General features: G+C 52.7%; 10 protein-coding genes across 10 annotated transcripts; 5 read left to right on the top strand and 5 right to left on the bottom strand.

Moving 5' to 3' along the window:
• Positions 1-81: 81 nt before the first annotated feature.
• On the top strand, positions 82-3372 carry BKA58DRAFT_376340 (isoleucyl-tRNA synthetase-like protein). The gene has a single exon (XM_046169509.1). It carries the CDS (start codon positions 114-116, stop codon positions 3279-3281), a length of 3168 nt encoding a protein of 1055 aa, XP_046028835.1. The 5' UTR covers positions 82-113; the 3' UTR covers positions 3282-3372.
• On the bottom strand, positions 3373-5560 carry BKA58DRAFT_376336 (uncharacterized protein). Its single transcript, XM_046169508.1, has 4 exons — positions 5297-5560; positions 5213-5245; positions 4237-5069; positions 3373-4182 (listed from the first exon to the last, which is right to left on the bottom strand). The coding sequence occupies exons 1-4, from the start codon at positions 5513-5515 to the stop codon at positions 3426-3428; spliced, it is 1842 nt and encodes a 613-aa protein (XP_046028834.1). The 5' UTR covers positions 5516-5560; the 3' UTR covers positions 3373-3425.
• Positions 5561-5705: 145 nt separating this feature from the next.
• On the top strand, positions 5706-7840 carry BKA58DRAFT_465733 (uncharacterized protein). The gene is made up of 3 exons (XM_046174972.1): positions 5706-5948; positions 5995-6303; positions 6352-7840. The coding sequence occupies exons 1-3, from the start codon at positions 5868-5870 to the stop codon at positions 7609-7611; spliced, it is 1650 nt and encodes a 549-aa protein (XP_046028833.1). The 5' UTR covers positions 5706-5867; the 3' UTR covers positions 7612-7840.
• Positions 7841-10258: 2418 nt separating this feature from the next.
• Positions 10259-13731, top strand: BKA58DRAFT_451987 (uncharacterized protein; the record flags this gene model as incomplete). The annotated part of the gene is made up of 6 exons (XM_046174407.1): positions 10259-10457; positions 10507-11158; positions 11204-11370; positions 11420-12012; positions 12065-12872; positions 12927-13731. The coding sequence occupies 6 exons, from the start codon at positions 10259-10261 to the stop codon at positions 13409-13411; spliced, it is 2904 nt and encodes a 967-aa protein (XP_046028832.1). The 3' UTR covers positions 13412-13731.
• A 572-nt stretch (positions 13732-14303) lies between these two features.
• Positions 14304-16026, top strand: BKA58DRAFT_426903 (uncharacterized protein). Its single transcript, XM_046172970.1, has 4 exons — positions 14304-14562; positions 14623-14947; positions 15010-15183; positions 15237-16026. The coding sequence occupies exons 1-4, from the start codon at positions 14407-14409 to the stop codon at positions 15872-15874; spliced, it is 1293 nt and encodes a 430-aa protein (XP_046028831.1). The 5' UTR covers positions 14304-14406; the 3' UTR covers positions 15875-16026.
• On the bottom strand, positions 15983-17573 carry BKA58DRAFT_398091 (uncharacterized protein; the record flags this gene model as incomplete). The annotated part of the gene is made up of 4 exons (XM_046171470.1): positions 15983-16632; positions 16702-17187; positions 17288-17439; positions 17491-17573. The coding sequence occupies 4 exons, from the start codon at positions 17571-17573 to the stop codon at positions 15983-15985; spliced, it is 1371 nt and encodes a 456-aa protein (XP_046028830.1).
• Positions 17574-18582: 1009 nt separating this feature from the next.
• On the bottom strand, positions 18583-19646 carry BKA58DRAFT_435716 (uncharacterized protein; the record flags this gene model as incomplete). Its single annotated transcript, XM_046173366.1, has 3 exons — positions 18583-18944; positions 18995-19545; positions 19597-19646. The coding sequence occupies 3 exons, from the start codon at positions 19644-19646 to the stop codon at positions 18583-18585; spliced, it is 963 nt and encodes a 320-aa protein (XP_046028829.1).
• Positions 19597-20541, bottom strand: BKA58DRAFT_86831 (uncharacterized protein). Its single transcript, XM_046176077.1, has one exon. The coding sequence runs from the start codon at positions 20240-20242 to the stop codon at positions 19769-19771; it is 474 nt and encodes a 157-aa protein (XP_046028828.1). The 5' UTR covers positions 20243-20541; the 3' UTR covers positions 19597-19768.
• Positions 20542-21354: 813 nt separating this feature from the next.
• BKA58DRAFT_417600 (uncharacterized protein) lies at positions 21355-24801 on the top strand. The gene is made up of 2 exons (XM_046172642.1): positions 21355-21666; positions 21722-24801. Exons 1-2 carry the CDS (start codon positions 21627-21629, stop codon positions 24391-24393), a joined length of 2712 nt encoding a protein of 903 aa, XP_046028827.1. The 5' UTR covers positions 21355-21626; the 3' UTR covers positions 24394-24801.
• Positions 24802-24839: 38 nt separating this feature from the next.
• BKA58DRAFT_308636 (tetrapyrrole methylase) lies at positions 24840-26516 on the bottom strand (the record flags this gene model as incomplete). The annotated part of the gene is made up of 2 exons (XM_046167214.1): positions 24840-26170; positions 26219-26516. 2 exons carry the CDS (start codon positions 26514-26516, stop codon positions 24840-24842), a joined length of 1629 nt encoding a protein of 542 aa, XP_046028826.1.
• Between the last annotated feature and the right edge of the window lie 97 nt (positions 26517-26613).

Below are 26613 nucleotides of genomic sequence, written 5' to 3'. Positions count from 1 at the left end.
TCTCCGCGTTACCGCCGATATCAGCCGAATCATCACCGAACCCAACTATCGATCCAAAAATATTGTAACTCCAACACCGCTTCCCCGCCGATTCGCCCGCCCATGATGCTATTATGCTAACCCCAACTCGCATCCTCCGCGCATCATGGTCAAACACCCTCCGACTGCCAAAATCTAGTTTTCCGCCGCGACCGTTAGCGTCAACGAACCCAACCTACTTGCAGCGATGCACCGATGACCTGTATTCATGGCAGGCGAGCCCCGAACGCGTTCTACGTTATGGACACCTGGAGAAGCGGTTGAATGGAAAGAATGGCGAGACGCAAGGCAATGCGCCGAAGGAGACCTTCACTCTGCATGATGGGCCGCCATACGCCAATGGGCCATTGCACATTGGGCATGCATTGAACAAGATCACCAAGGACATCATCTGCAGACACCAGGTCGGACAAGGGCAGAAGGTGTCATATATCCCTGGATGGGACTGCCACGGTCTACCCATTGAGATCAAGGCTCTCCAGGCGCAAAAGAAGGATGCGGCGCAAGCCGACCCTGTAAGCGTGCGCGATGCTGCGCGCGAACTTGCGACCCGAACAATTCAGGAACAGAAGCAGGGCTTCAAGGAATGGGCTGTCATGGGTGACTGGGACAACGCGTATCAGACAATGGAGCGAGGTTTTGAGATCAGACAGCTGGAGGTGTTCAAGAGCATGTTCGAGAAGGGCCTGATCTACAGGCAGTTCAAGCCCGTCTACTGGAGCCCGAGTTCGAGAACGGCGCTTGCAGAAGCCGAGTTGGAATATGACGAGGGACACAAGAGCTTGGCTGCTTTTGTGAGATATCCGGTACATATTTCTGAGGCCTTGAAGAATGGAGCGTTGAAAAACGTAGACCGTGATGTTAGCGTAGTCATCTGGACGACCACGCCCTGGACTTTGCCGGCGAACAAGGCGATTGCGGTACACAAGGACATGCAATACTGCGTAGTCAAGGATGCTGAGCACGACGGCGAACTGATCCTGGTCGCAGCTTCACGAGTAGCGGAGTACGAGAAGATTCTTGAGCGGAAGCTCGAAGTAGTGATCGCGGATGTGCGTGGCGAAGATCTCGCCGGTCAAGTTCAGTACGAAAACCCGTTCCAAAAGGCAAACGGATTACAGCCGATAATTCATGCCGACTTTGTCACCGACTCCTCGGGTACTGGACTAGTCCATCTCGCTCCTGGACATGGTATGGACGACTACAACGTCTGCATGGCGCTCAACGTTCCAGCATTTGCTCCCGTAGACGATGCTGGTGCCTTCACCAAGGACGCGTTTCCGGAGCAGCCCGAGCTCCTGGAAGGCCTACTTGTTGCTGATGTCAAGAAGTCGGGTAGCAACGCCGTGTGCAACTATCTCCAGAAGCTGGATATGCTTCGAGGCAAGCAGAATTACCGCCACAAGTATCCTATCGACTGGAGAACGAAGGAGCCCGTCATTACACGCGCAACTGAGCAATGGTTCGCCAATGTAGAAGGTATCAAGGACGCGTCGATGAAAGCGATTGACAATGTCAACTTCATGCCTGAGACTGGTAGAAGTCGTCTAGAGAGCTTCATCCAGGGACGCAGCCAATGGTGTATTTCACGACAGCGTGCTTGGGGTGTCCCTATCCCTGCCCTGTACAAGGTAGAGGGTGATACTCTGAAAGCGACCATGGACTCTGAAACTATCGACCATATCATCGAGATGATCAAAGAACGTGGTATCAATGCATGGTGGACGGATGCGCAGGACGATCCAGCTTGGAAGCCGAAGCATCTCACCGGAACATACGTACGCGGTAGAGATACCATGGACGTCTGGTTCGATAGTGGTACCAGCTGGAAACTTCTTCCACAACAAAAAGATCAGCCCGTTGCCGATGTATATCTAGAAGGCACTGACCAACATCGCGGCTGGTTCCAGTCATCGCTCCTTACCCACGTCGCTACTCAGCCCTACTCGACCGAAACTGTCAGAGCACCGTACAAGACTTTGATTACCCATGGCTTCACACTCGACTCCGACGGCCGCAAGATGAGCAAGTCTCTCGGCAACGTTATCTCACCATCTCAAATCATGTCCGGCGAACTTCTCCCACCCGTCAAGCGAAAGAAGCAAAAGGGCGTCAAGCAAGACCCAGCAGCCAAGCACACACCAACATACGATGCCATGGGCGCCGATGCTCTCCGTCTCTGGGCCGCAAGTAGCGACTACACGCGTGATGTCACAATCGGGCAGCCCGTCTTAATGTCCGTGAACCAAGCACTCCACAAATACCGCGTCACCTTCAAATGGCTGCTAGGCATCTTCTCGCTTCCCTCTTGCCCACCACCCTTCACCTCCTTCAACGAGCTCACACCCACCATCACCGAATTTAGCGAACTTACTGATCGCCTCGCCGTTCACCGACTGGTGCAGGTCAGCGCAGAAGTACACAACTACTTCGGCAAGTACGAGTTCTTCAAAGGTGTCAACGCGATCAACAAGTACATTTCCATGGATCTGAGTGCGTTCTACTTTGAAACTCTCAAAGACCGGGTGTACACTGGCGACACGAAAGACTGCGAGACACTTCAGCGCGTTTTGGGACTCATCTTTTACGAGCTGTTGCAGATGCTTGCTCCAGTCTGTCCGTTGCTTGTTGAAGAAGTTTGGGATCATGTCCCTGCGGAGCTCAAGGAGAAGAGTGCTCATCCTGCTCGTGCGGTCTGGTCGCCTCTTCCTGCCCTTGGCGAAGCTGAATCTGCCAGTCTGGAGTCTATGAGTGAGACTACTAGCACACTAGGCGCAGCCATCAAGATCGCACAAGAGCGCCTCCGTGCCGAGAAGAGGATCGGTTCAAGTCTCGAGAGCGCAGCGACGGTTTACCTACCCAAAGCAACCAACGCCGAGAACTTATACGCCGAATTCTCAAAATGTATGCAGCCTACGACTCCCACGCCAACGGATCTCGAAACCCAGCTCGCTGGCCTCTTCGTGATCAGTGAGGTCAACTTTTGGACACCGACTGTATCGTGTTTTGCGAACAACGTTTTCAGAGCGCAGGATCTGGATACGATGAAGAGGCAGTCGCAGTGGTGGGAGGAAGAAGCGCTTTCGAGTGACGCGGGAGTGTTGGGGAAGGCGAAGGTGCTGGTGCATCCGCCCAGTAGGGGGAAGTGCCCGAGGTGTTGGCGTTTTGTGAAAGGGGAAAAGGAGGAGATATGTGGGAGGTGTAAGGGTGTTGTTTCGCTGCAGGGTAGGGTGCAGATGTGAATGTAGCTGCAGCTGCTTTGTACAATATTGTAACACGTTAAGAATCGTCGAACATGTGAACATCACTGATAAATATACAAACTGAAGTTGGTGTATGTACGGGAAATCATGATGAGACTAACAACATATGCGACATGTACTAATTTATTTAGCAAAGTTATAGCGGTCAAGTACGTCTCCTGATGAACCTCCTAGAATTATTGCATTACTTCGTGGCCTCGTTCGGCGCTTGGAGGTTTCCACTTCCTGTTGTGTAGGCATTGCAACTCGGGCTTCCTTGAACTTTGGCGTGATTTGATCCCAAGAGGTGTCTATCTCCCCCTCGTACTCCTCGCTCAGACTCTCCAGGCTTGTTACATATCTTCTTGAACTTGCATGAAAAGCATTGTGGTCAGATCTCTCAAAATCCGGATCAGACTCAGGAATCGACCTCGTTGAAACTACGTTTGTCGAGCTTGTGCTAGACGATGCGCGGACACCTTGTCGTGCAGCGTTGGATGATGTGTCATCTTCTTCCAGAGCAGCCATGTAGTCCGTTTGAGGTATGGCAAACAAGGCGAGTTGTTCAAGATGTCGCGCGAGATGGGTCCTCAATTTGTTCGCATATTCGCCACATAAGGTACAAGTTCCTGAATTCACATTGGTGTGTCGCTGAAAACCGCGGCGCAGGCTTGGAACCTGTGTTCGATAAAGGGGCTCCGAATGAACTGTGCGCATGTGATTGAGGAATTCTTCGGTATCGGAAATGGATTCGTGAGACTCTGTGTTGCACGACCACTCCACGCGATGTGTTTGAGACTCATGGCGAAACCAGTCACCAAGAGATTCGAACATGTAGTCATGTAGTTCGCAATCTGGATATGTGCAGACGTAGGGCTGAAGGTCGGAGAGAACGTGTTTCCTAATGCATAGAGATAAGCCAGATGCATCAAAACTGGTACCAGGGATAACTTACTTCCATGCACGGTCAGATGTGATAAGGAGAGCTGTGGAGCAATAAGGACATATGAAATGTCCTGATGACGTCCCCCCTTTTCCTGTTGGCCGATCCGGGATTCTGATCGTGATAGCGTTCGCCGTCTGCTCCGATGCGGTGGAAGAGCCAAACTCGGAAATTGACGGAGCATACAATCCGATCGCCGGTGAAAGTGCTGCTAGGGGTTTACTGAGTTTTACAGTTGTCGCTTTTGTAATTTCCGTGTGTTGACTGGGGGCCCTTAAGCTAGGCGTTGATCCGCCAACCACACCACTTTCGATGTGTATAGGCACGGGGCTGGATTCAAATTTGGGAAACTCAGTCATCTTCACTTCTTCTCCTTGCAAGGCTTTTGTGTGATCTTGACGATACCTGATAAGTTGCCTGCGCCTCGTAATCATCTTCGCCAGTCTTGCAGCAACTATCTCGTTCAGATCAGGGAACTTGTCTCTGACATGCATGATATCATACGGCAAGTAACCCGCCGTGTCAGTGGCGTGTTTACTCTTCATACGATCGATCGGTGCCGGACGCCGAATGGGTAACTTCCAAAGACAATCGATGATGAAGTTGATGGAGTCCAGCAAACCTGGCTTCCCTGAAAGGTGAGGTTGCAAAGTTCGCATATTTGAAGTTTTGCGGGGAAGCTGTCCTTTAGGGGATTGCTCGATCTCGGAGTCGGATGAAACCTCCCATGTGGAGTCAGACCAGTCTGATTCATCCATATCAGTACACGATGGCTCGAAATTCTCAGCTAGACCATCATGAGCTGCTACACTGTTATCTCCAAGCGTACTCGAGGCTTTGCAATACTGCAGTTAGCTAATATCTGATGGTAATCCTGGTCGCACGACTATACCTCGTTTTAGCTAAGTCTCACGCTCGAGATTAGCCGTCGTTCGTTTCCAGAATAGTTGACTATATAAGCGGGATTTAAAGAGGGCGCATGTCTTACACAGCTCTGCAAATCGTGCATCAACTTCAATACCTAATAATGTTGTAAGTCTCAACGATTTGAACTGCAATGGCTGATCAATACCTGGATTTTGAAAAAAGATGCATCCCTCAACCGATGATCTAGAGATATTCTACCACTGTGTATAGCACCAACATTTCCAGCCCAAAGCTTGTATCTATCAAAAGTATCTTGTACCTCGTCCTGGTGCTTTAGGTAAGAGGATGGGTCATGACGGGATGCGATAAACGCAAGAAAGATGGAAACGCAATCATTGTGAGCTTGTGAAATGGATGCGTTCATCTTTCAGATAGATTAAATATGAAAGTCCAGGAGAGAGAGAGAGTGTGGCGATAAGAAGAAAAGGCTGAGATGACGTTCATATAGTTGCGGTTGAGACCACGTGGTTCAGCTGACGACTAGAGCTCTTTGAGCTTAGCCACGAGGCTGAAAGCCGCATATCCTCGAGATCAAACCTTCATTGCACCCTTCTCTGTGCAAACATCTTTACGAAACCACACTACCTGTCAGTCTGAGGGATCTTGTCTTTATCGGCATCTTCCACGCCAATTGCAGGTCATGTCACCCACATACATAGCCTTGTAACTTCCCAGTCTGATAGCAGGTCGTCGTCAAGTCCGCACAGTACCTCACTATGTCTGGCCTCGAGGTTGCTGGGGTGGTATTGGGATCTCTCCCATTACTAGTAGTGGCCTTGGAACACTACGTTGAAGGGGTACGTCACGCGCCTACATGAGAGGTCACAACTGACGCGATTCTAGCTCTCAATGATCAAGAGTATGCAAAAGTACGAGGAAGTATTTGAGTATCTTCACGCTTCGTTTGTAACTACCACTTGTATCTACAGAAACTCTTGCGAAGAGCTTCTGAGCCCATTGGCTCTCTCAGATGCTCGAATGAGTCAACTACTGGAGGATCACGAGGATTCGTCGTGGGATGACCCGGAGTTCAACGATGCTTTGCGCAACCGACTGGGAAACAACTACCTACCCTTCAGATCCTCCGTCAAGCAACTGAACAAGAAGATCAAACTCTTTGGTGCAAAGCTACAACTATGCGATAACTTCCAGGTATGTAAAGTGCGATGTGAGAACACTACGTTGGCTAAGCTTTTCTAGCCGCCTTGGATTACAGTCACGGGAGCGGTTGATATTATAACACGGAATAAGTTCTTCAAAGACCCTTGGCTGCGTATAAAGGGAGGGTTCAAGTCGAAACCTTACAGGCAACTACTTTCATCGATCGAAGAAGACATCAACCGCATCTCTAGCCTTACTTCGGGGTCGATCGCCCTTGAGCCATTGCGACTCCAAAGAAGAAGAAAAGCCAATGCGGAGTATCTGCTGAAATTTAGACAGCAGGCAGAGAAACTGTACGACGCTTTCAACACACGGTGGTCGTCAAGATGTACATGCCAGTTTACACATCAAGCGAATCTGCGTCTTGACATTCAAAGAGACGATGAAACAGGCAACCATTCCAAATTTAAGCTGGTATTTACCTTTGGAACGTCGCATGCTGGGTATGCGATGCCATGGAGGTCGATACCAGTAGAGATCGAGGCTGTGGACGTGATCGACACAATAAAACCCGACAATCGCTCACCACTCCCCAAAATCGTGGTCCACTCAAACGAGAAAGTGCACGACCACTGGAAGTGTCTCAAAAGAGCGCCAAATATCATAGACCTGTGTGCGACATTGCAACGATGCCCGGGTCGTGACTGCATAGGAGTCATGAGCAGTAAACTGACCAAACACCACATTCACACTCTCCATTTACCCAACGCAAGCACCAATGATCAGCGGGTCAGCTTGCAACAGATGATGGCTACGCAAGGTGCTACCTTCCAGATCAAAGAAAAATGTACACTCGCTCTTACACTCGCCTCTGCAGTCTACCATCTCTACAACACACCATGGCTAGAGGAGTCTTGGGGCTTGGATGATATCTGCATCTTGAGCCAATCAGTACTATCCGATCAACCTTACATATCTCGAGACTTCCCAGCCACAGCAACACCACCAGCACACAGTCAAAGAATGCGCATAATCAAGAACAGCATTATCTTTGCTCTCGGTGTTGCATTACTGGAGATCTCGTACGGCAAGCCACTGCAAACCTTCGTGACTAAGGAAGACCTCGACGATGCGACCGGCAATCGTACGACTTTCACCGAGTATCTCATAGCAGTTCGGTTGGCGGAGGGATTGCGTACGCGGGAGTTGACGAATTATGCGGATGCGACACAAAGGTGTATACATTGCAATTTCGAGGCTTCGGTGTTTAGTCTGGATGATGATGATTTTAGGGAGAGGTTCTACCAGGGCGTCATTATGCCGTTGAGGAAGGACTATGAGTATGTTGTTAATGCGTGAAATGAAAACCCTCATCTATCGTGAATTGAGCCATCCAGGTTACTCTGCTTGTCTGATATATGTCGCAGTACCTTTCAGCACCCAAACGTGCCCGCTGGGGTAAGAAATACAGGAGCCCGAATATCTCGGCAATCCAGTGCTCCCCACATGAACGCCGGACGAACTACGGTCCGAACAGAGAGGTCAACATAGCTGCGCCTCCCTATCTGTGACAATAGCTCCAGAATCGTTCCGAATGCAGAGAATGTCGATAGCTATGCGAAGATAGACGGTAGTTCAGGATCGAAAAAGTCTTAGTGTCTTGACGCCGGCTGCCGAACATTAGAGAGTCCGTCAGGTACCAGAATCAAGAGTTCTGAATATCAGCCCGACTCTTGGCATGGAATCTGAAGACTGTCTACTGTATGTAGGTCTGTAGGTCGTTGTTCGGTATCACGAGAATTCCTACAAAGTCTTGACCCACATGATAGGTGAGCCAAAGGACATACTCGTGGCATCACGCAGTCACCGCAGAAGCCATATGCTTAGGTAGATTCCTATATGGTGAGATTTTGTAGGAAGCTGAGAGCTCCACGATGCAGTCGTGGCGATCGCAATTCAGATAGCTTTACCTCAATATGAGCGCGGTGTAAGATGTAGACGAGATAGACGGCGCCATGGCAAAGATAGTGAACCATGTGTGTGGTACATGTAACTGACTCAGAATTATTCGATTGGATGTCGCGCCCTATTGCATGTCAGCTGGATGAGTTGGTTCTCAAATCCCAAACATAGTCGACCGTAGTCTGTGGCCTAAAGGGCCGTTGGTGGATCTCAATTGCGAACGGTCTCTGTAGTACTATGCGTGCCGTCTACTTGCAGGGTCGTGCGATGTACCAACACAGACGAACGCGCCGCTTGCAGTCATCTGCACGCCCGCAGCCTATAAAGAACCGTCCTATTTGTGGAGGTTAGCTGCCTATCAGAGTTGCGCCGGGATCGGACTGAGTCGTGCAGGCAGAGCTTGTCACTACTTGTCATGTACTGCAGGCCACTGCCGTGTGGGTGTCAACCCCGGATTCCGCTGACCAAGAATTAGATCAGCAGCCTCACGGCCTTATCATGTGTTTGTCCGGCAAGGTCAAGGGTTGGAGAGCGAATAGCCTTGTAGTGGGATGGAATGGCAGCTCCTTGCTGAATCCAGTGTATGGAGCGAGTAAGGCTGCGAGGTGGTCACGGACCAGGCTGCTTACGTGGATAGCGTGCCCGAGGCATCGGCAAGTAGCAGCAGGGCGTGACAATGAGTCGTCACTTGCAGTTTCCAGAATATTTCTGCATGGGGCCGTGATGGGGTTGCTCGGGCAGATGACGACGCTGCGTGGCAACAGCGGGGGTGTATACAGGGCATACGATGCATGCTGCAGCAATTGAGACGGGCGTGCGATGCCAGCGCACAGCGAGTAGCAGGTTGAGAGGGCTGGGACAGGCGTGCTGTATGTAATCTGTGCAGCGCACGGCGGGAACTGGGCCGCCCCCGGGGAAGCGTTTCAGAGTGAGCTTGGCTCTCTGGGTTCGCACTTCACAGCCCTGCCGGGACAAGAGGCAGAGATAGCTAGTAGGCGGGCGCGTCAACGTTGGCACCAGCATCACGTTGGGGAGGCAAATGAAAGCGCGCCCTAGGCCAAGCGCAGGTGCAGGGCTGACGTTGACGCAGCGGAGCTTTTGTATAGCATTTGGCTGTGACGGGGCGAAAGCTTCCAGAAGGCTTGGGGGCTTCGAGCCGGGCGGTTCGTGGATAGGCTGGGCCCACCAGTGCGCCTGCCTCTTTTTGTCGAGTATCCCAGATCCAATCAGCCAGACAAGGCCCGCTGCTCTCCTCCACCACACCACACTCGATTCCTATAGCCGACTTCTGCCCGTCTCGTCCACGCCCTCATCACCCTCGACGTTGTGCGCCCGATGCTGCTCAGAGTGCAGCCCATAGCAGTGCCGCTCATGCGACACACCGAGGACCGCTAGAGCCCCTGCATGCATCTACAACCCTCACCTGCCGCCCTGAAGACGCTCAAGACGCTCCCCAAACACGCTGCGAGCCATCGCCTGAGGACGCCCGCTGCGCTGCTCGAGTCTCGACACGTCCCGTTGCGCGCGCGCGCCGAGTGAGAGAGACCAAGAGGCAGCCGCGCCCAGCACCCTCCCGCCGTCGCGCTTTCCCTCCCACGTCGCTTCCCGCCTTCCTCGTCGCATCCACCCGTTGCGCTTTCCTCGTATACAATAAACACTGCACTCTAGTGTCGTGTGCACTGGCTGCCGCTCGCCGCCTCGCTGGGTTCCCTGGGGCTTCCACCGACGTCGTCGTTTCAGAGTGCATCTCAGACCAACCGGCGCACTCCCGCCGTCCCATCTCTGCGCTCCCCCACGCTTCCGGACGCTCGACTCTGTCCGCTGCTCTCCTGTGTCCGCTGCCACTGCGCTCACGATCGCCAATTGGCCCTCGGCTGCACCCCATCCACCACGCTTCCGCCTCGCATCCTCCCGTGACGCTGTCCGACCCGTTCAGACGTCTCACTGCGACCACCCGTCCTCCCCATTTTGCGACACCTCCCCAACAACCTCCCCTCTGCGCTGGAGACCAGTGCTGTCTGGTCGCCGCACATAGGCGGAGACAATGGAACATGGCGCGTGCAATGTTGTCTACATTGACCGGCGGGCCAACGACGAGCACGTGCGGAAGGAGACGCTGTCCAAGTCGCTCGTCGCGAGAACCACGACTGGCAATGTAGGACAGAGTTACTTTGCTATCGGCAAGACCTCGCCGCGCGAAGTGCACGACAACGTCGAGGCGATATTGTCCATTTCCACCGAAGGTAGTCCGTCCTCTTCCCGCGCCCACACCTTTGCTAACCCTCTTCGCAGTACACATCTGCAGCACCGGCAGGGCCTGCTTACAGAAGATCACCCAGCTTGTCGAGTCCACCAAATCCAGCATTCCTACGTTCGTCATAATAGACATCCCATACGATGAAGAGCAGCGCATGAAGCGCCTTTCTCGCGAGCCGCGCACGCCCTCGCCCACATCGTCGCGCCTCACGCGGTTAGATACGAGCGAACCCGATGACATATATGCCATGCACCTCCTCACCCACATATCCTCCGAGATCTCGTCGCGAAACTTCTCCAAACTCGTCGTACCTGTAGTCATGTTGTCGGGTCTGGGCACTGAAGAGCCGTCCTCAGCTGGTCCGCTGCCCTCGCCGGGGCTACAAGTGTCGTTTTCGCTCGGCGACACTGTTCGGTTGACACGATACCTGGATGCTGGCGCTGTCGACGTCCTGACGAGTCCAATGTCCAGAGACCGCATGCTTGGCTTAGCCGTCCATGCCTATCGGTTACAGAAGGAGTTCTCTCGAGAAGAGGCAAGCTTTCTGACTACTAAGCGCAATCGGAAGCTGTCTTGGGTTGGTGTCGACGATACAAAACCTTACGCATATCTGCGCGAGGCTATGGTGTCGAATCTCATGACCGGTATCTGTAATCCGGAGACAGTAGGCGACTCGCTTGAATCTACGTATGTATAAACGGTGACTTGGCGACCTGCCACTGACATAAGTAGGGATTTCCATCTCGACGTAGATCGCCAAATTGTCGTTGAAGCTGCCATCGGTACCTGGGCTTTCTCCGCGCACGACTACACCGATGACGAGCTTCTCTATGGCGCTTTCGTCATGCTCAAGCATGCGCTACAAATGCCTGAATTAGATAGATGGGCGATAACCGAAGGCAAGTGCGGCTTGTGCCAGAAACCTGCTACTTGCTGACTGATTCGTAGACGAGATGATCGTCTTTCTCTTGGCCAGCCGTACTGCCTACAACGAGTTCGTCAAGTACCACAACTTCCGTCACGTTGTCGACGTGCTCCAGGCTCTCTTCCACTTCCTCGTCCGGATCGGCACTCTGCCTCCCTATCCTTCGGATTCGTCCAACACGTCTACCCCGAAATCGCCAATCGCTGAGCTCCTCAAGCCCTTTGACGCGCTCACCCTTCTGATATCCGCCATTGGACATGATGTTGGTCATCCAGGAGTCAACAACGCTTTTCTAGTTGCATTGAACGCACCGCTAGCGCAACTGTACAACGATCGATCCGTTCTAGAATCATTCCACTGCGCAGCCTACTCCCAAATTTTACGCCGTTATTGGCCGAGCGCGTTTAATGATGCTGCGATGCGCAAACTCATGATCAACAATATACTTGCGACGGACATGGGCCTCCATTTCAAGTACATGAGCGATCTGGGTAACTTGCAGCAGAAGGTTGCGCATGACAAGGGAGTGGTAGACGGATGGAGTGCCAAAGTACAGGAAGAACAAAAGGACCTGACATGTGGACTGCTCATCAAATGCGCAGACATCTGCAACGTGGTATGTTCCAAGTTCTTGTATTTTTGGCGTACTGCAAGCTGACATACTTTAGGCTCGCAAATTTGACACCGCTGCCAGGTGGGCCAACATCCTGACGGACGAATTTAGCAACCAAGGACTCATGGAAGAGGAGCTGGCCATGCCATCATGTCTGTTTGGTGGCCCACCTGTCCGGGAAGACGTCATCAAACTCGGCGAATCCCAAATTGGTTTCATGAATATCTTCGCGAGGCCGCTCTTCGAAGCCGTTACAGACATCTTACCAGCGATGCGCTTCGCTGTCGACGAGATCCTGACCAATAAGGGTGTTTGGGAGAGTAAGATTGATGAAGAACGACAGAGAAAAAGGAAAAGCAAGAGTATGAATCTTGGGTTCCTAGCATCTGGTTTCACCGTCGATCCGAGCCCAAGTCCTTTGTCTGGAGGGCCTAGCAAGCCCGCTGTAAAGATACCTCTGAGTGCCATTAAGACCATCTCCCCCGAAGAAGCAGCTCGACGAGGATCGACAGGCTCCATCCGCTCCATTCAAGCTGCGACAGCTGAATCACGAAGGTCCTCTTCGATTATTGACAAAAGCTCAAGGCGATCTTCAACGACCGCTGTTCCTGGCCAAAGAGCCATGGGCTCTGCTGAGAATGCCACTTCGTCGAGACGAGGAAGTAGAGACCCTAGCCTCACTGCGATCTTGGTGACTCAAACACCAAACTCGTCCGAACAGAAAGGGCAACCTTCAGGTTCTGATGATCGGTCAAAGACTGATCGCAAGGACACTTTGACGAGGTCTTCGTCACCAAAGAAGGAGAGGGAGTCTCTTGGTGTTAGGCCAGTTACAGCTCCTTCCCAGGCCAGGCGTAGTCAAGGTGAGTAACCATCACTTCAGACCCGTCATGGCATATGAGCTAATTATGGAAAAGTTCTCGACCCTTACCCCACGCAACAGCCGTCGTCACAAAGCCACTCCCAGGTCGATCTCTCGCAGGCGACAAACGGAAACTTTGATGGCTCAAAGCTGCAGCAATGGGACACCGGCAATAAATTGAGTGCTGACAGCAACGCCACACGCTCAGATGTGTCGCGCGACTCGAGCTGGTGGCGACACGTGAGCACCAAGCGACGCCCTCGGGATGTTAGGAACAGCGACGCGGATGGACGGGCACCGCTGAGGGAACCCATACCGGACTCACTGGTGCCTCCTCCGAACAGCGATTCAACTACTACCTCGCCTACATGCTCTAGTCCCGGCAGGAAGACCACAACGGGGAAGATTATGAGCTTCTTCAAACGAAAGCCCAACAGCCATAAAGAGCCCGAGAAGCAGTTGTCCAGCTTTGGCAGCTCCTCCCAGCTGCGGACACCACAGACGAGCGATCCTGGGCGATCACTCAACAGCGACGATTGATTTCACTAATACCTTTCTACGCCTCTATTGACCTTACATTAATGACCAACGCCGCATCCGATACCACGGTATTTCCTTTAGTCTCAACATACCACTTCAAAAGCAGTCCTGGGTCTCTGTGGCACTTGCTTTTGGGTTTCCTTCGTCTCTGGCAATTCCTGGATTTGATACCTCTTGCGCATGGCATGCCATCGGAAAGCGTTTGTGTACCAATCATTTGAGGTTCACTTATTTCACCTTCGGGTAACTTTCGGCGAGTCTTCAACCGTATCTTGCTCCAGCGCGCTTGCATCTGAGATACCAGGCTCATCTCTACATTTTCTCTCTTCCTTTGTCGGCTACCTTCATCTCGGTGGGGCGCTGATGCATACTGATGGCAGCTGCTGCTTGTCGGGCTTTTTGGCCTATATAGTTAGGGATGTCTGATTCTATTGTTTCTTTTCCGCGACCAAAAGGACGCATTTGTTTACGCAGCTTTGTGGTTGTTACGAGCAGGAGACGGTGTCGGACATTGTGCAGGGTATGGGATGGTGTAACCACGACACTGTCGCATAAGAACACTAGCTGGAGAGTTGGCAGGAGAAGAGAGTATATAGCTGACTCCTCTCCGATATTCGTAGACATGGACACAGCGGCGATTGTCCTAAGCTTGGCTGCGCCGCCCAGCGAACTGATGACGAAAACCCATAATGAAATGTATATTCTCAATTCTGACCTCATTTGTTGTACGCAACCATCTTTGTGCGCATCGCCAGGCAAACGAAAGCATCGTCGTCAGCTCGTCTTATTCACAGAGCATGACCATCGGCAAACGCCGACGCCCTTATCATGGTCACGAGTTGCTTCCGTAAAAGTGGTCCTCGTAGCACATAACTACCTAATTCGGGCCAGTGCAAGCGGTGTAGTGCGGCGCTAAACCCCACTTGCCTGACAACACCTACTCCTCGACATAACGGATACCTACAAACTTCTCTTCATCCTTGAGCAACACAAACATGGACGACAAAGTCAAATACCTGCTTTCCCTTTCCGCGGTGCGAGAGCGTGCCAAAATCGTAGGAGAGGCTGCTGAAGCAGGCAAGTTGAGCCACTTTGATGTACACGAGGAGCGTTTGGGCGAAGCAGCGGATTATGTGACTTCTGTCATCAAGGTTTGTTCTCCAATTCTATCAGATTTTATGTGATGAGTATGCTGACCTGAAATCCACAAGCGCGACTTTGGTCCAGACAAATTCCACACCATTCCACCTCACGGGCGCTGGCAGCATTTTGAAGTTGGCGGAGTTCCCCGCATTGCCGACCTTCTCGATGAGTGGAAAAAGAATGGGTGCGATGAACTTGAACTTACGCGTCGGCTGATCGATCTTTTCTTCGTTTCGGTACTGTTAGATGCTGGAGCTGGGGACCATTGGCGATATGTGGAACCGGGTGCGGGTGCGGAGTATGAGAGGAGTGAGGGTATTGCAGTAGCGAGTTTGTATATGTTCAAGAGCTTGGGATTTGCTGCGAAGAAGGATGGGGGACCGATTGTTGATGGTAAGTATCCGATGTCATGCTGAGGTGGTTGAATGGGACTTGGCTGACTGAGCTGCGTATAGGAAAAGGACTGCAGGACCTAAAGACAGAGGCCCTCGCAGAGGGATTTCAAATCTCCTCCAGCAACCCTATGCTAGGCGTCGACTCCCGAGCCAACCTCCTCCGCAGTTTAGGAAAATCCCTCCTCTCCCAGCCCGCCATCTTCGGCGAACAAGGCCGGCCCGGAAACGTTGTCGGTACGTTCATCTCCCCCTAAATCACCACATCAACTGCTAACTACCCATAACAGACTACATGAGGACCACCACCTCCGACCCCTCGAACCTCGACATCCTAACCTTCTGGGACGTCCTTCAAAACCTGCTAATCCCCATCTGGCCACAAGACCGCACCGTGGTAAACGGCCAAGCCCTCGGCGACGCATGGCCCTTGTCCACACTGAAGACGCAATCCAAGGATACCAATGCTGACGAAAGCACCTTCATCCAGCCCTTCCACAAACTAACCCAATGGCTCGCATACTCCCTCACCGTCCCCTTCACACGCATCCTCTCCCTTTCCTGGAAAAACATGTCCTCCATGACCGCCCTCCCCGAATACCGCAACGGCGGTCTATTCGTCGATCTAGGCGTTTTGACACTGAAACCAGCGTCTCTGGAGCGCGGTCTCAAAGCTACGTCGGATGGAAGTGGACTTCCTTCTTTTGCTGCGGGCGACGATGCTATCGTTGAGTGGAGGGCTATGACGCTGGTGCTGGTGGATAAGTTGTATAAGTTGGTGCTGGAGAGGATGCAGGGGGTTGAGCTGAGTATGGCGCAGTTGCTGGAAGCGGGAACGTGGAAGGCGGGGAGAGAGGTGGCGAAGGAGAAGAGGCCTCAGACGAAGAGTAGTCCGATTGTCATTTTGAGTGATGGTACGGTTTTCTGAGCTGAGATTGTTAGCACAACACAGTCGTTGCTTGCTAGAACGACTGGAAGCAGTAAAAGACCGTTTTAAGGGCAATGGTCGTGCCTGATTGGAAGAAAACTATATTACTTAGAAGAACCCTCCAGACTCTTTTCTCCCTCTAACTTCTCTCATCTCAACACTCCGCCCATTGACCCTGTCCCTCCCATCTACTTCTTCATCAATCGCATCCAACACACCCAGTCTTTGCACTCCACCATCTACCTCCTCTTTGTCTTTCCCCTCCCCGCACCTCTCTTGTCCCGAAGCATTTCTATTCGTGCGCATGTCTTGCAACCCCCAATCCCTCGGCGCCATCCAACCTTGTCGTTGAGTCCCACGTCCACTACCATCTTTCCACATGCCGCCTAATACCGGCGACTCCGGTCCTGCACTATCCAACTCGCTCCTCAGATCATCACCTGGCAGTTCAGATGGCCCCCGAACATCTCCGTACATCGACTTACGAGCCTTGGTTAGCGCTGATGTGGGGAAGGATGCTGAGACCTTTGTGAGTGGCAGTTCCTGGGGTGGCGGTTGCCAGATGTGTGGGTAGGTTCGGTGTTGTTGATCGTAGTATGTGGGGGTGTCGATGGCATAGTTCGGATCGCGGGGTGCATATGCAGCGAAATTCGTGTCTTGGGAGTAGACGGAGGAAGGAGGGTGGCGACCGAGTGGGGATAAGGGGCTGTAGATGGTGTTGTCGACGCCTGGGGTGGGTGGGGTATAGGATGGTGGTGCTGATTTTTGTTTGTTAGTCAGACAGCTCATTGAGTATTGTTGGGGGGGATCAATCTGGGTGGACTTACCATCGGTCACCTCTGGCTGCCGATTATCCGCCATGACGCAGATGGGGAGGATGTCTAGACTTTGCTCTGCTCCATCTCCGTTCTCACGCGTCTTGCCTTTCTTTCTTCTGGAGTATAGGAACCAGATCACGAATCCGGCGATTATAGCGAGTGCAAAGGTGCCACCTGCTGCACCACCTGCTATAGCCGCGACGGATGGTTTATCCTCGGCTGTAGACGAGGCAGTGCTTGATGGAGATGCGGTGTTTGATGAAGATGCAGTGGTCGACGTCAATATAGTAGATATCGTGGGCATACCCGCTATTGTGACTGAAGCTTCATTGCTGTAGGTGAATGTGGGCGATGGGCTGGAGTCTGTCGTCAAGCCACCAGTCGCATGATAGGCGCTGAGCAAGTCGTCGCGATTGAGGATTGCCGGTTCAAGGTCACCATCTGGACAACCCGACTGGGCGCATGCATTCGTTTTACAACATCCCCAGAAGGTCTCTACGCTGGGTTAATATGGCGTTCAAGCAACACAAATTCTTCGCTAGTTGACTGGAGGATCTTCCATAGATTCAAAGCCTAGTGATATTTGTTGACTTACCACCAGCGGCGCAAGTGTAGAATTTACTTCCAGTTCCACACGTAGCGTCCGGAAAATCTCCATATGATGTTGGATCGAAAGCACCGGCATACAGGTTCCCTTGTGCACAAGTGATGTCGCATGGATCTCTTGCGCAACAGCCAACGAAGAAACTGGAACGGAGTTAGTTCTTGGAATCATTAGGAAAAGACATGATCACTTACGTTCCGTAGCCGCACGACCACCACGTACCTCCAGCAGGACAGGAAGGCGAAAACACCTGTCGTCCAGTAAATTCGGGTGACATGATTCGGAATAACGAAGCTGAAAGCTGCGCGTGAAAAAACCTCGAAAGCGAGTACAACCAACGAGCAACAAGTTGAATAACTTCGAACCACGTATCCACAGCAGAAAGTAAAGACCAGCAGGAAATTACACCAGAACCTGATCCGGGCCCCAAGAGCACATACATCAGACCAAACTGCCGCCCTGCGGCTCAGCCATCATTCTAGTAAGATGCTACTCTTAGCCGAACTTCTCACACGCCACATCTTTTATTGTAGTATTCAGGGCGAAGATACCCAGAAAGGATGCATATGCAGTCATGTAGTAGGGGCCGGTATTATTCGGGTGTTACCTGAGAGTAAGAAATCTGACGTTGTTCACGCGTGTTTTCTTGGCACTGCTTGCTGTGCCAGACACTTGGCCGCTACGACGGCGCGCCATGCTGACCGATGGGGTGAGGAAAGGTTTGCAGAATTGAAGATGAGCAGATCTTGGGGCTGATGTTTATAATGGAAGGTGTGATGTGGCGTGAGGGATCGCCGGGTTAAGTCGGTGGCTGCCGCGTGGTCGCATGCGCGCCGGCGAGATGCATCGTGAAACTGGACGTTTAGGTCCAGGGAAGAAGCTCGTGCGTTGTGCATTTGGACCGTACACACTACGACGTTTCGTGGTGATTGCGGGGTAGTAAAATGAAACAAAATGCTCAAATAGTTGCAGAACGCCTGGTTACAGGATACGGAGAGGAAGGCGGTCTTGGTGTTCTATATGTGGCGCGGGTGGGCTGCACGTGTGATGAGGTAAGAGTAAGCCCTGGAGCGGCCTTGTTTTGAAGAAAGGAGATGCGCAATCTCAATATACACTATAACTGTTTCTCTGCGTTTCCAACATCATTATTGTTAGATGGTATATATACATTTAGTGGGTAAGAATAGGTATGATATGCGAGTATAGATTACAACGGGACCTCCCAATTACAACAGCATAAAGCGAATGCACATCATCTTCCTTCTGATAAAGGTTTCTTCACGCGACTAAAACCTCGACGACGACGACGACGGTTCCTCGGTCATTACCCCCAGTCCTTGAGCTCGGCTCGCTCCCTTCGTCTTGTCGCTTGAGAACTCGCCTTGCACCGGCATAGGTGAAATCTGCGGTGACTCCAGCTCAGAAGGACCAGGCCTTGTCTCGGCAGGAAGTTCGGAGAATCGCCGAGTGTCTACAACATCCGATGCGCCTGCGGGAAGTTCAGAGTATCGGTTGGGCGAAGAAACCTCTGCCGGGAGCTCTTGGGGTTCGCTTGCGTGGCTGGCGTATTGAACGTATGATTGCTGACCCTTGGTTGGGTAGTTTTGTTGGTAAGGATCTTGGACAGGAGAGGTATACGTGGGAGGTGCTATCGGTGATGTTAGCATACTATGAGATGCATCAGTGAGGAGAACGTACGCGATTGGCCGTCGAAATGTGATGAGTGCCTGTTGCGGTCGTGCTTCTCGCTGTTCATCATTGGGACCATGGCTGCTGCGCCCATATCGCCTTCGGTAGACTTCCTGTTGCGTCTTTTACGGAGGATAAAGAAGGCGATTAGTCCGATAATGGCAAGAGCAACGACACCTCCAACAACTCCACCAACGATGGCACCAGTATTACTCTTCGAAGGACTTCCAGCTGATGTCTCGCTTGGGGTTGGGCTCGAGGCACCTGAGGCATAGACGCTGAACTGCTCTGGTCGATCCATGAAGGCGGGCACTAGGTCTCCCGAGGTGCATGTAGCCGGTGGGGTTGCTACGCATGGATTTGTTTTGCAGCATCCCCAGAAGGAGTCTCCTGCGTTGCATGTGTAGAAATCGCTGGCAATTCCACAAGACGCGCCTGGCCATTCGCCATAATGTGAGATGTTGTAGGCACCGGCACGGATGTTTCCTTGCTGGCAGCCGTTGACACAAGGATCAGTTGTGCAGCATCCAACAAATTTGCTTCCAGAAGAGCAGGCATACCTATAGCTCGTCAGTCGCTGCGCCGCTCTGAGCTTCAGGAATTTGTCTTACCACTTGCCTCCGGTCGGGCAGTGAAAGTCGTAGAATGATGAGTTAGACATGCTGAGTATACGTCCAATATTAATAAAGACTTTGGATATATCTGTCTGAGGGAAGTGTATTATTGTAAATCCAACGGCGCAGAAGCAAAGCGGAGATCAAGCGAGGGTAAACGCAGTCAACACTAGAAGGAAGACAGTGGATATGGCAAAGAACGGGGCAGAGCAGCTACTTCAGACATGAACAGCACACGGACTCCGACAAGCATGTATCTCCATGTCTCCAAGCACGCACAAGGAAAGCCTGAACGAGGCTTTACCTGATCGGTGGCACCACAGGAAGACATCGCGCACAACACCCACCAATCGAAGACTGCGCGTGATCTAATGCGGCACGGTAGACCCTCTGCCCTATGGTGGCTGGCGATATGTGATGTATTTCGGTGGCATGTCAGAAGCTTGTTCATACTTCGCGTTAGCAGCTGAAAGGAAGTAAGCGAAGGATTGACGAGCCTAGAGCCCGACCCGTACCCCGTGGCAGGGATCGATCTGAGCGTCAGAGCCTCAGCACAGCCTTTTCCCATCGCGGGAGGAACGGTGTGTATGACGGAAAGTACACGCGATGCTACGATGGCCTTACCATACCCGCGACAAGACATTATGAAATAAGAGCTCGCTGTCTTCCTCCTCTCAAGACACTCGATCAAATGACCGGCAGTAAACCTCAGGCCCACATAAGGTGGCGGAGCTGAGTTGCAATCGCAAATCCATCTCCTTTTTAGTGGCGTCTTTAATCGAAATGACAACCACGCCGCGCCTAGGGCATGGGGCCGTTTCTCAACAGCAGCCCGCGGCGACCCCACAAGATGTCAGCAGGAACCAACGTTGCCCCGAGAGATTTCTGAAATCTGACTGGGGTCTGAGAAGTCGTTTCCGCAGATACGGATTCGCGACATGATGCGACAAGACCTGTCTACGCCGAGCTGGGAAGACGATGCGGCTGCTCGGGTACCTCAGCCGCAAAGGGTTTGCTTGGCAGGTTCGTTCCGCTCCGGACGGCTGAGGTGAAAGTTTGTGATGGTACTCCAGATGCCGCGGGCATCAGGTAGAGACAATATTACGTAGTTGGAACATCTGAGTCCAGACTGATATCCATGTGGAGCCCTGAGCAGTGAACAGCGCACCACGCTTACCGGAACAGGCTAGGACGCCAAGCTCTGGAGCCGCAGTCGACACATCAGTCCAGGCTGGCTGTGTCATCGGAGTTGTTCAAGAGCAGGCAGTACCTTGATGGTACGGCTTGCTATGAGGAACTGAAGCGTGCCGTCGTGGCTACCTACGACCAGCCCAGTGTGTACTGTCTGTGTGGACGCGGTCGGCAGTATCAAATCAACACATTTGCTTCGGCACATGCTTTCGCACAGCGAACTAGCTGCATGTTTGGAAAGAATACTAGAGTCGGCCCTGAGTGAAGCGTTTGTGATTGCTGAAGACTAGATTTGATTGACCAGGACGGCAGGTGAAAAGGGCGTGCAGGATCATTAAAGAAGAAAGTCAGCGCAACAATTTGTCGCAAGATACTCAATGGTAAGAAATGGAGCTAAGAAGCGTTGCTTGATGTGTACCGGGAACCATGATGGAATTCGCCGTGGGGATGTCGGGTTGAAATGGACTTGTCGCGCGCACGAGCCTCCCGGTCTCTTCTGAGGCTGGCCGCTGGCGCTAGTACATCATCGTCGCGGGGAAGCATGGAAGCTATCTTGAGTGACAACACAGCAAGCATACCGCAACATGATCCGGCGAATGATATGTGGTAGACGCGAGAAACTTGTTCATTCCCGGTTCCAACAACTACCTGATACATGCGTTGCGCCAATGTGATCCCAGCCGTGATGAGACCAGCCTCCGCATATTCGGGTGGTTGGTAGACAGTTGCACGCACCCGCCATCTCGAGTAGAAAACTTATCCACCCCCACCGCCAGAATATCTTCATAATGCTACATTCCTGAACAGCTCCACTTGATTAGTGTACCGAAGAAGATATGAGTGTGGAGCCTGAATTCCAACTCAAGCAAACCAACGGTAGGTGAGCTGCACCAGCCATCCCAGACACGCATCGTGCTGACAGAGGAACCAGTCTCGCAGCCTCAACTATCTCATCAAACCTCACAGCAGAGCGTCGCTGCTTCCCTCGCTGCTTCTGAGGGCTACTACAGCGCGTCAGAGCACGCGTCTAGCTCGAGCGACGAACGCAGGCCTCTCTACCAGACACCGCCTTCCTCCCGAACACCGGCACAGAGTCATGAGCAGTTGGTGCCACACACTGACATCCCGATAACGTCTCTGCGAGGTGTTGGTGTCCCAAGACAGCAGCCTCAGCCTTCCTTCACACACGAACGCCCTCAATCACCTGCTGTGTCTACCATCGCAGAGGAGTCGAGACCAGACACGCGAGACGCGAGGCGCTCCCAACTATACAACATGGACGCCGAATCCCAGGTGACCACACCCGGCCAGGACACCACACCTTACATTCGATTCGCCATCGACCAACTCACACGAGACGAAGAGGTCCGAGGATCGAGGATATACCCAGAGGTCCGACCAGAGGACGACGAAGATGACTACCCCGTCGACAGGATCGTCCACGACAATGGCCTGGGATACATGGCGCAGGAACAACGGACACAGCAAAGGATGTCTCAACAAATACCACGGAAGCCATTGAGGAATTCGTCGACACCGCTTGCGAAAGCCCCAGCACCCATGGCCACCACACAGCCTTACGATCCACATCACCCAACCCAACAGTACAGGCCCCAGCATTCGCCCTCTCCTTCCCGGACACAGAACGACGTCTTCGTAGCACATACCCAACATGCGCCACTGCACTTCCTCCCGGCTATCCTTCGCCCATTTTGGCTAGGCCTTTACATCTTCTTGTGTCTTCTAATGCTTGCAGCGTTGATCTTTTCCGCCGTCTACTCCAACCGCAATGGCGGCTCCGGCCTATGGGACTACAACGCCTTTGGTGACAATCGCTACTTTGTTTTCGAATATCTCCCAACCATCCTAGGAATGCTCCTACTCCTATGGCTCATCCAGATCCAGACCGCTACCCAGCGTCTCGTACCCTTCATCTCCATGGCATCAGATTCTTTCCACAAGCGATCCGAGGCTGTCTTTCTCCGACTGTACCCGATGCAGTTCATATGGCCCAACTTGGAGCACTTCCGCGCCGGACACCCCGGTGTCGCTGTCTTCTACTTTGTAGCATGGCTGTTCACTTGGACGATACCCCTTCTTGCTTCCGCTTACAACGTACGATACGACGTAGGCCGCAGTGTCTGGCGATGGGTAGCTGTTCAGGGTGTTGTCTGGACCGTCGTTGTCCTTTACATCCTGCTAATTGCCACATTGATCTACCTGCTGCTCTTCCTGACCCGTAACCCGACTGGTCTGAAATGGGATCCTCGATCCCTCGCTGACATTGTATCGCTTCTCGAGCGCTCAAACAACCTCACGGATTACAACAACTCCGAGACGTTTGAGAAGGGCGACTGGCATCTTGTTAGCAACCGCGCAGACCGTATTGGATACTGGACGACTACAACGAGACCCAGCGATGTCTTCTATGGTATCGGCGAAGAGGGCGCTGGAATTCGAAGATTCTCAGTACAAGAAGGACGTATCACAGAGAAGGGCGCAGAGCGCACTAACCTTGGCCCGACTCAGGGTAACGACTTCACGATCCGCACCGACATTCGCAACCCTAACGTACGACTACGATTCCTTCCATGGTATCTGAAGGATACTTCAGTCATCGCGTGGATCGTCATTGCCGCTGTATTGCTGGTTGCTTTCTTCGTTGTCAGTTTCGTCAACAGCGCCGTCCGCCTTGGTTTCCTGCCTCAAGTCTTTGCTCGTACAGGCGCAGATGGTTTCTCCGCGTCAAACTTCCTCTACTCCTTCATCCCGGCTCTGATCGCCAACTTTTTCTTCCTAGCTTTGTTATCTCTGGATTACTCTCTCCGGGTTCTTCAGCCCTACATGGCGCTCTCCTCCAAAGGCGGAGCCACTGCTGAGGCCTCTCTTCTAGTCGACTATGCCTGCCGCCTACCTCTGTCCGCCACCTTGGCAGCACTCGAGAACAAACACTGGCAAACAGCAGTTCTGTCCTTTGTATCGTTGACATCTTGCACTTTGCCCATCCTCGCTGGAGGCTGCTTCTGGACGCAATACTACGGCAACGACGACGTCGTCCGTGTCGCAGCGGAGCTCGCAGGATACTACGCCCTCTGCTTCTTCCTAGCCCTCTACGGCGTCAGCCTCCTCGCTCTCATCCCAGGCCGTCGCCGAGCTGCCCTTCCCCACCGCAGCAACACGCTCTCCGAGATAATCAGCTGGGTTTACCAATCCCCCATCCTCGCCGACCGCGCATTCTCTCGTCCCCAAACGAAGCCCGAGCTCGTCGCAAGGCTAATGGGAACCACCTACGCGGAACGCACATGGGCCCGGTCCGCTCTCTCGCTCGTCCGTCCTTCCCGCAACAACCTGCGCAGCGAGCCAGCTGCGGAACCCGCCCTAGGCGACAAAAAGACGAGGAAGGAACGCAAGAACGAGAAGCACAACTCCTACACCGATCCTGACAAGATTCGTTACGGCTTCGGTATCCACGTCGGACGTGATGGTCTTGAGCATCTCGGCATTGACCGCGTACATCGCGGTGGAGAGAGGAGTGGTCGCGAACTTGTCATTTGGGAAGAGCAGCAGAACAGCAAGAGGAAGAGCTGGACGAGTCAGGTATAGGGTTCTTTCCCTTCTGGCAGCAACCATCGTATACGACGAACGAAACGCATTTCACGATCACACATACACACTCGCATTTCACGAGTTTCACACAACAAAATCGACTTTTAGCATCGGCGTTTTGGAGGTTTTTTCTTTTTACATGACGGATTCATGGGACTCACGGCATTTGGGCACGACGGCGCAAAGAACTTTTTTGAATAGAACAAAGTTCACGGAATGTATAGTATGGTAATAATGAGAGCGATATAGACGGGGGGTTGTAGGAAGCGGAGTCTTCCTCCTCAGAGGTCCATGATGTGTATACGGAAAGGCAAGATTTGAGCCTAGTAATCTATGAGGACGATGAATGAATAGAGAGATGAAGAATTGCACATCTCACAATACCATTTGAACGAAATCGGTCTTCAGTGAAATCGAATTTGAATTTCCTTAATGTCTCCTACCTACACAGCAACAGCCGCCTCGGTAAGTCTACTAATCTCCAACTCGCCATCGCCACCCAGATTATCCAAGCCATGGAACCCCTCTTCCACAACCCATTTCTGCTCATACTTCATAAGTACTTTACACGCGTTGCCCACAACCAGGAGGCCAGGCGGTCTGCTGCCCTCCTCCTCAACCGCCGCACAAACGTGTTCTAGTGTCGTTCTAATAACTCTCTGATCAGGACATGAAGCGCGTTCTAGAACGGCGACGGGTAGATCGGCGGGGTATGCTTTGCCGACTAGACTTTCCACTAGGGCAGAGAGACGGTGGAGAGACATGAGGAGGACGAGGGTGCGGGAGGCTACGAATTCGGGTGGATCGAGGGGCGCGCCTTTGCGGCCGGTGCCGGTGCAGATGAGGACTTGGTCGGCGATGCCACGGTGTGTGGCGGGTATGGCGGCGAAGAGGGGGGCACTCAGGGCGCTGGTGATGCCGGGGAGCACGCTGGGTATGAAGCCGTGCTCGCGGAAGAAGTCGTATTCTTCGCCGCCACGGCCGTAGATGTATGGGTCGCCTTGCTTTATTCGCACCACTACCTTACCCGCCTTGAGGCCTTCCAGACCTAGCTCCAGGAGCTCTTCTTGCGCTTTGTCGGCATTTCCGGGGAACTTTCGCGCGATGTGGACGGTTGCGCGGCGGGGTACGAGGTCGAGGATGGGTGCGGGGACGAGTTTGTCGGCGAGGATGAGGTCGGCTGAGAGAATGGCTTTGTGCGCTGCGCGGGTAAGGAGGTCAGGGTTACCTGGGCCGGAGCCTGCGAGAATGATGCGACCTGGTCGTCGTGCCGCTGTGGTGGCGGTGGGTCCGACCTTGGAGGGGCTGCTGCTGGCAAACTCGCGGAACAGCATGTCGACATCTGCATCTGTGATGCCAGCGAGACGGCGTAGAGGCCAGTACTCGCATATTTGTGACAGCCAACGCATGCGACGTCCTCGTGCAGCTTCCTTGCTCTCCTCCAATATCAGCTTATTGAAAGTCGCTGGCTGCCCGCTGTCTTCTTCTTCTGCCTCTAGATCTTGCGAAAGTTCCGCCGCATGATCTTCTTCCCATATGCGTCGCCGCAATGTGCCTAACCTCTCCACTGCATCACCCAGCCGAGGTGGGAGTGACGCCGCAATCTCCCTCCTTATCCTTGCTGAGAGTTTACATCCCTTTCCAGATGTTGTGATGCCAATCTGCAGAGGGCCATCGGAGTGTGTAGAGAGGAGGGTGAACGAGCAGAGATTCGGTGCGTCGGCGACGTTGACTGGTATACGTAGTCTCCGGCAAAGACTCGAGATGTGAGTTGCTGTGGCGAATTAGAGGGGAATCTGAGATATTGAATCAGGCCACCTACCTGATGTATGTTTTCCGCCCGCAGTAACAAATACAGCATCTACTACGCTGTCCACCTCCTCTCGTCCAAGTGTAGTCAAGTCGTCGTCTTGGAAACTCCGCTTTAACCACTTTACTTCGCCCGCCTCAATTCGCTTGACAAGACCATAGTGAAGTGTGGAGTCCTCGGGCGCGAGCAGTATCGGTTTCGCGCCGACTTCTATTGATCGTGCGCATCGTGCGCCCGCTAGTGGGTTGGACCCGACTATAAGGTGAATGTGGGATGTGGCGTCCACCGCGGTAAGTAGTGCTGGTGCCATGATGAAGTCTGGAGAGGGATACATAGTAACAACTCCAAATTCCACGAAGGAGGGGCAGTAATATGAGTAGAGGCAATCGTCGATGCGGTTACTCCTC

This window comes from Alternaria rosae (assembly GCF_020736505.1).
Source record: "Alternaria rosae strain MPI-PUGE-AT-0040 chromosome Unknown BKA58scaffold_2, whole genome shotgun sequence".
NCBI lineage: Eukaryota > Fungi > Ascomycota > Dothideomycetes > Pleosporales > Pleosporaceae > Alternaria > Alternaria rosae.
This window is presented reverse-complemented; position numbering and strand designations above follow the sequence as displayed.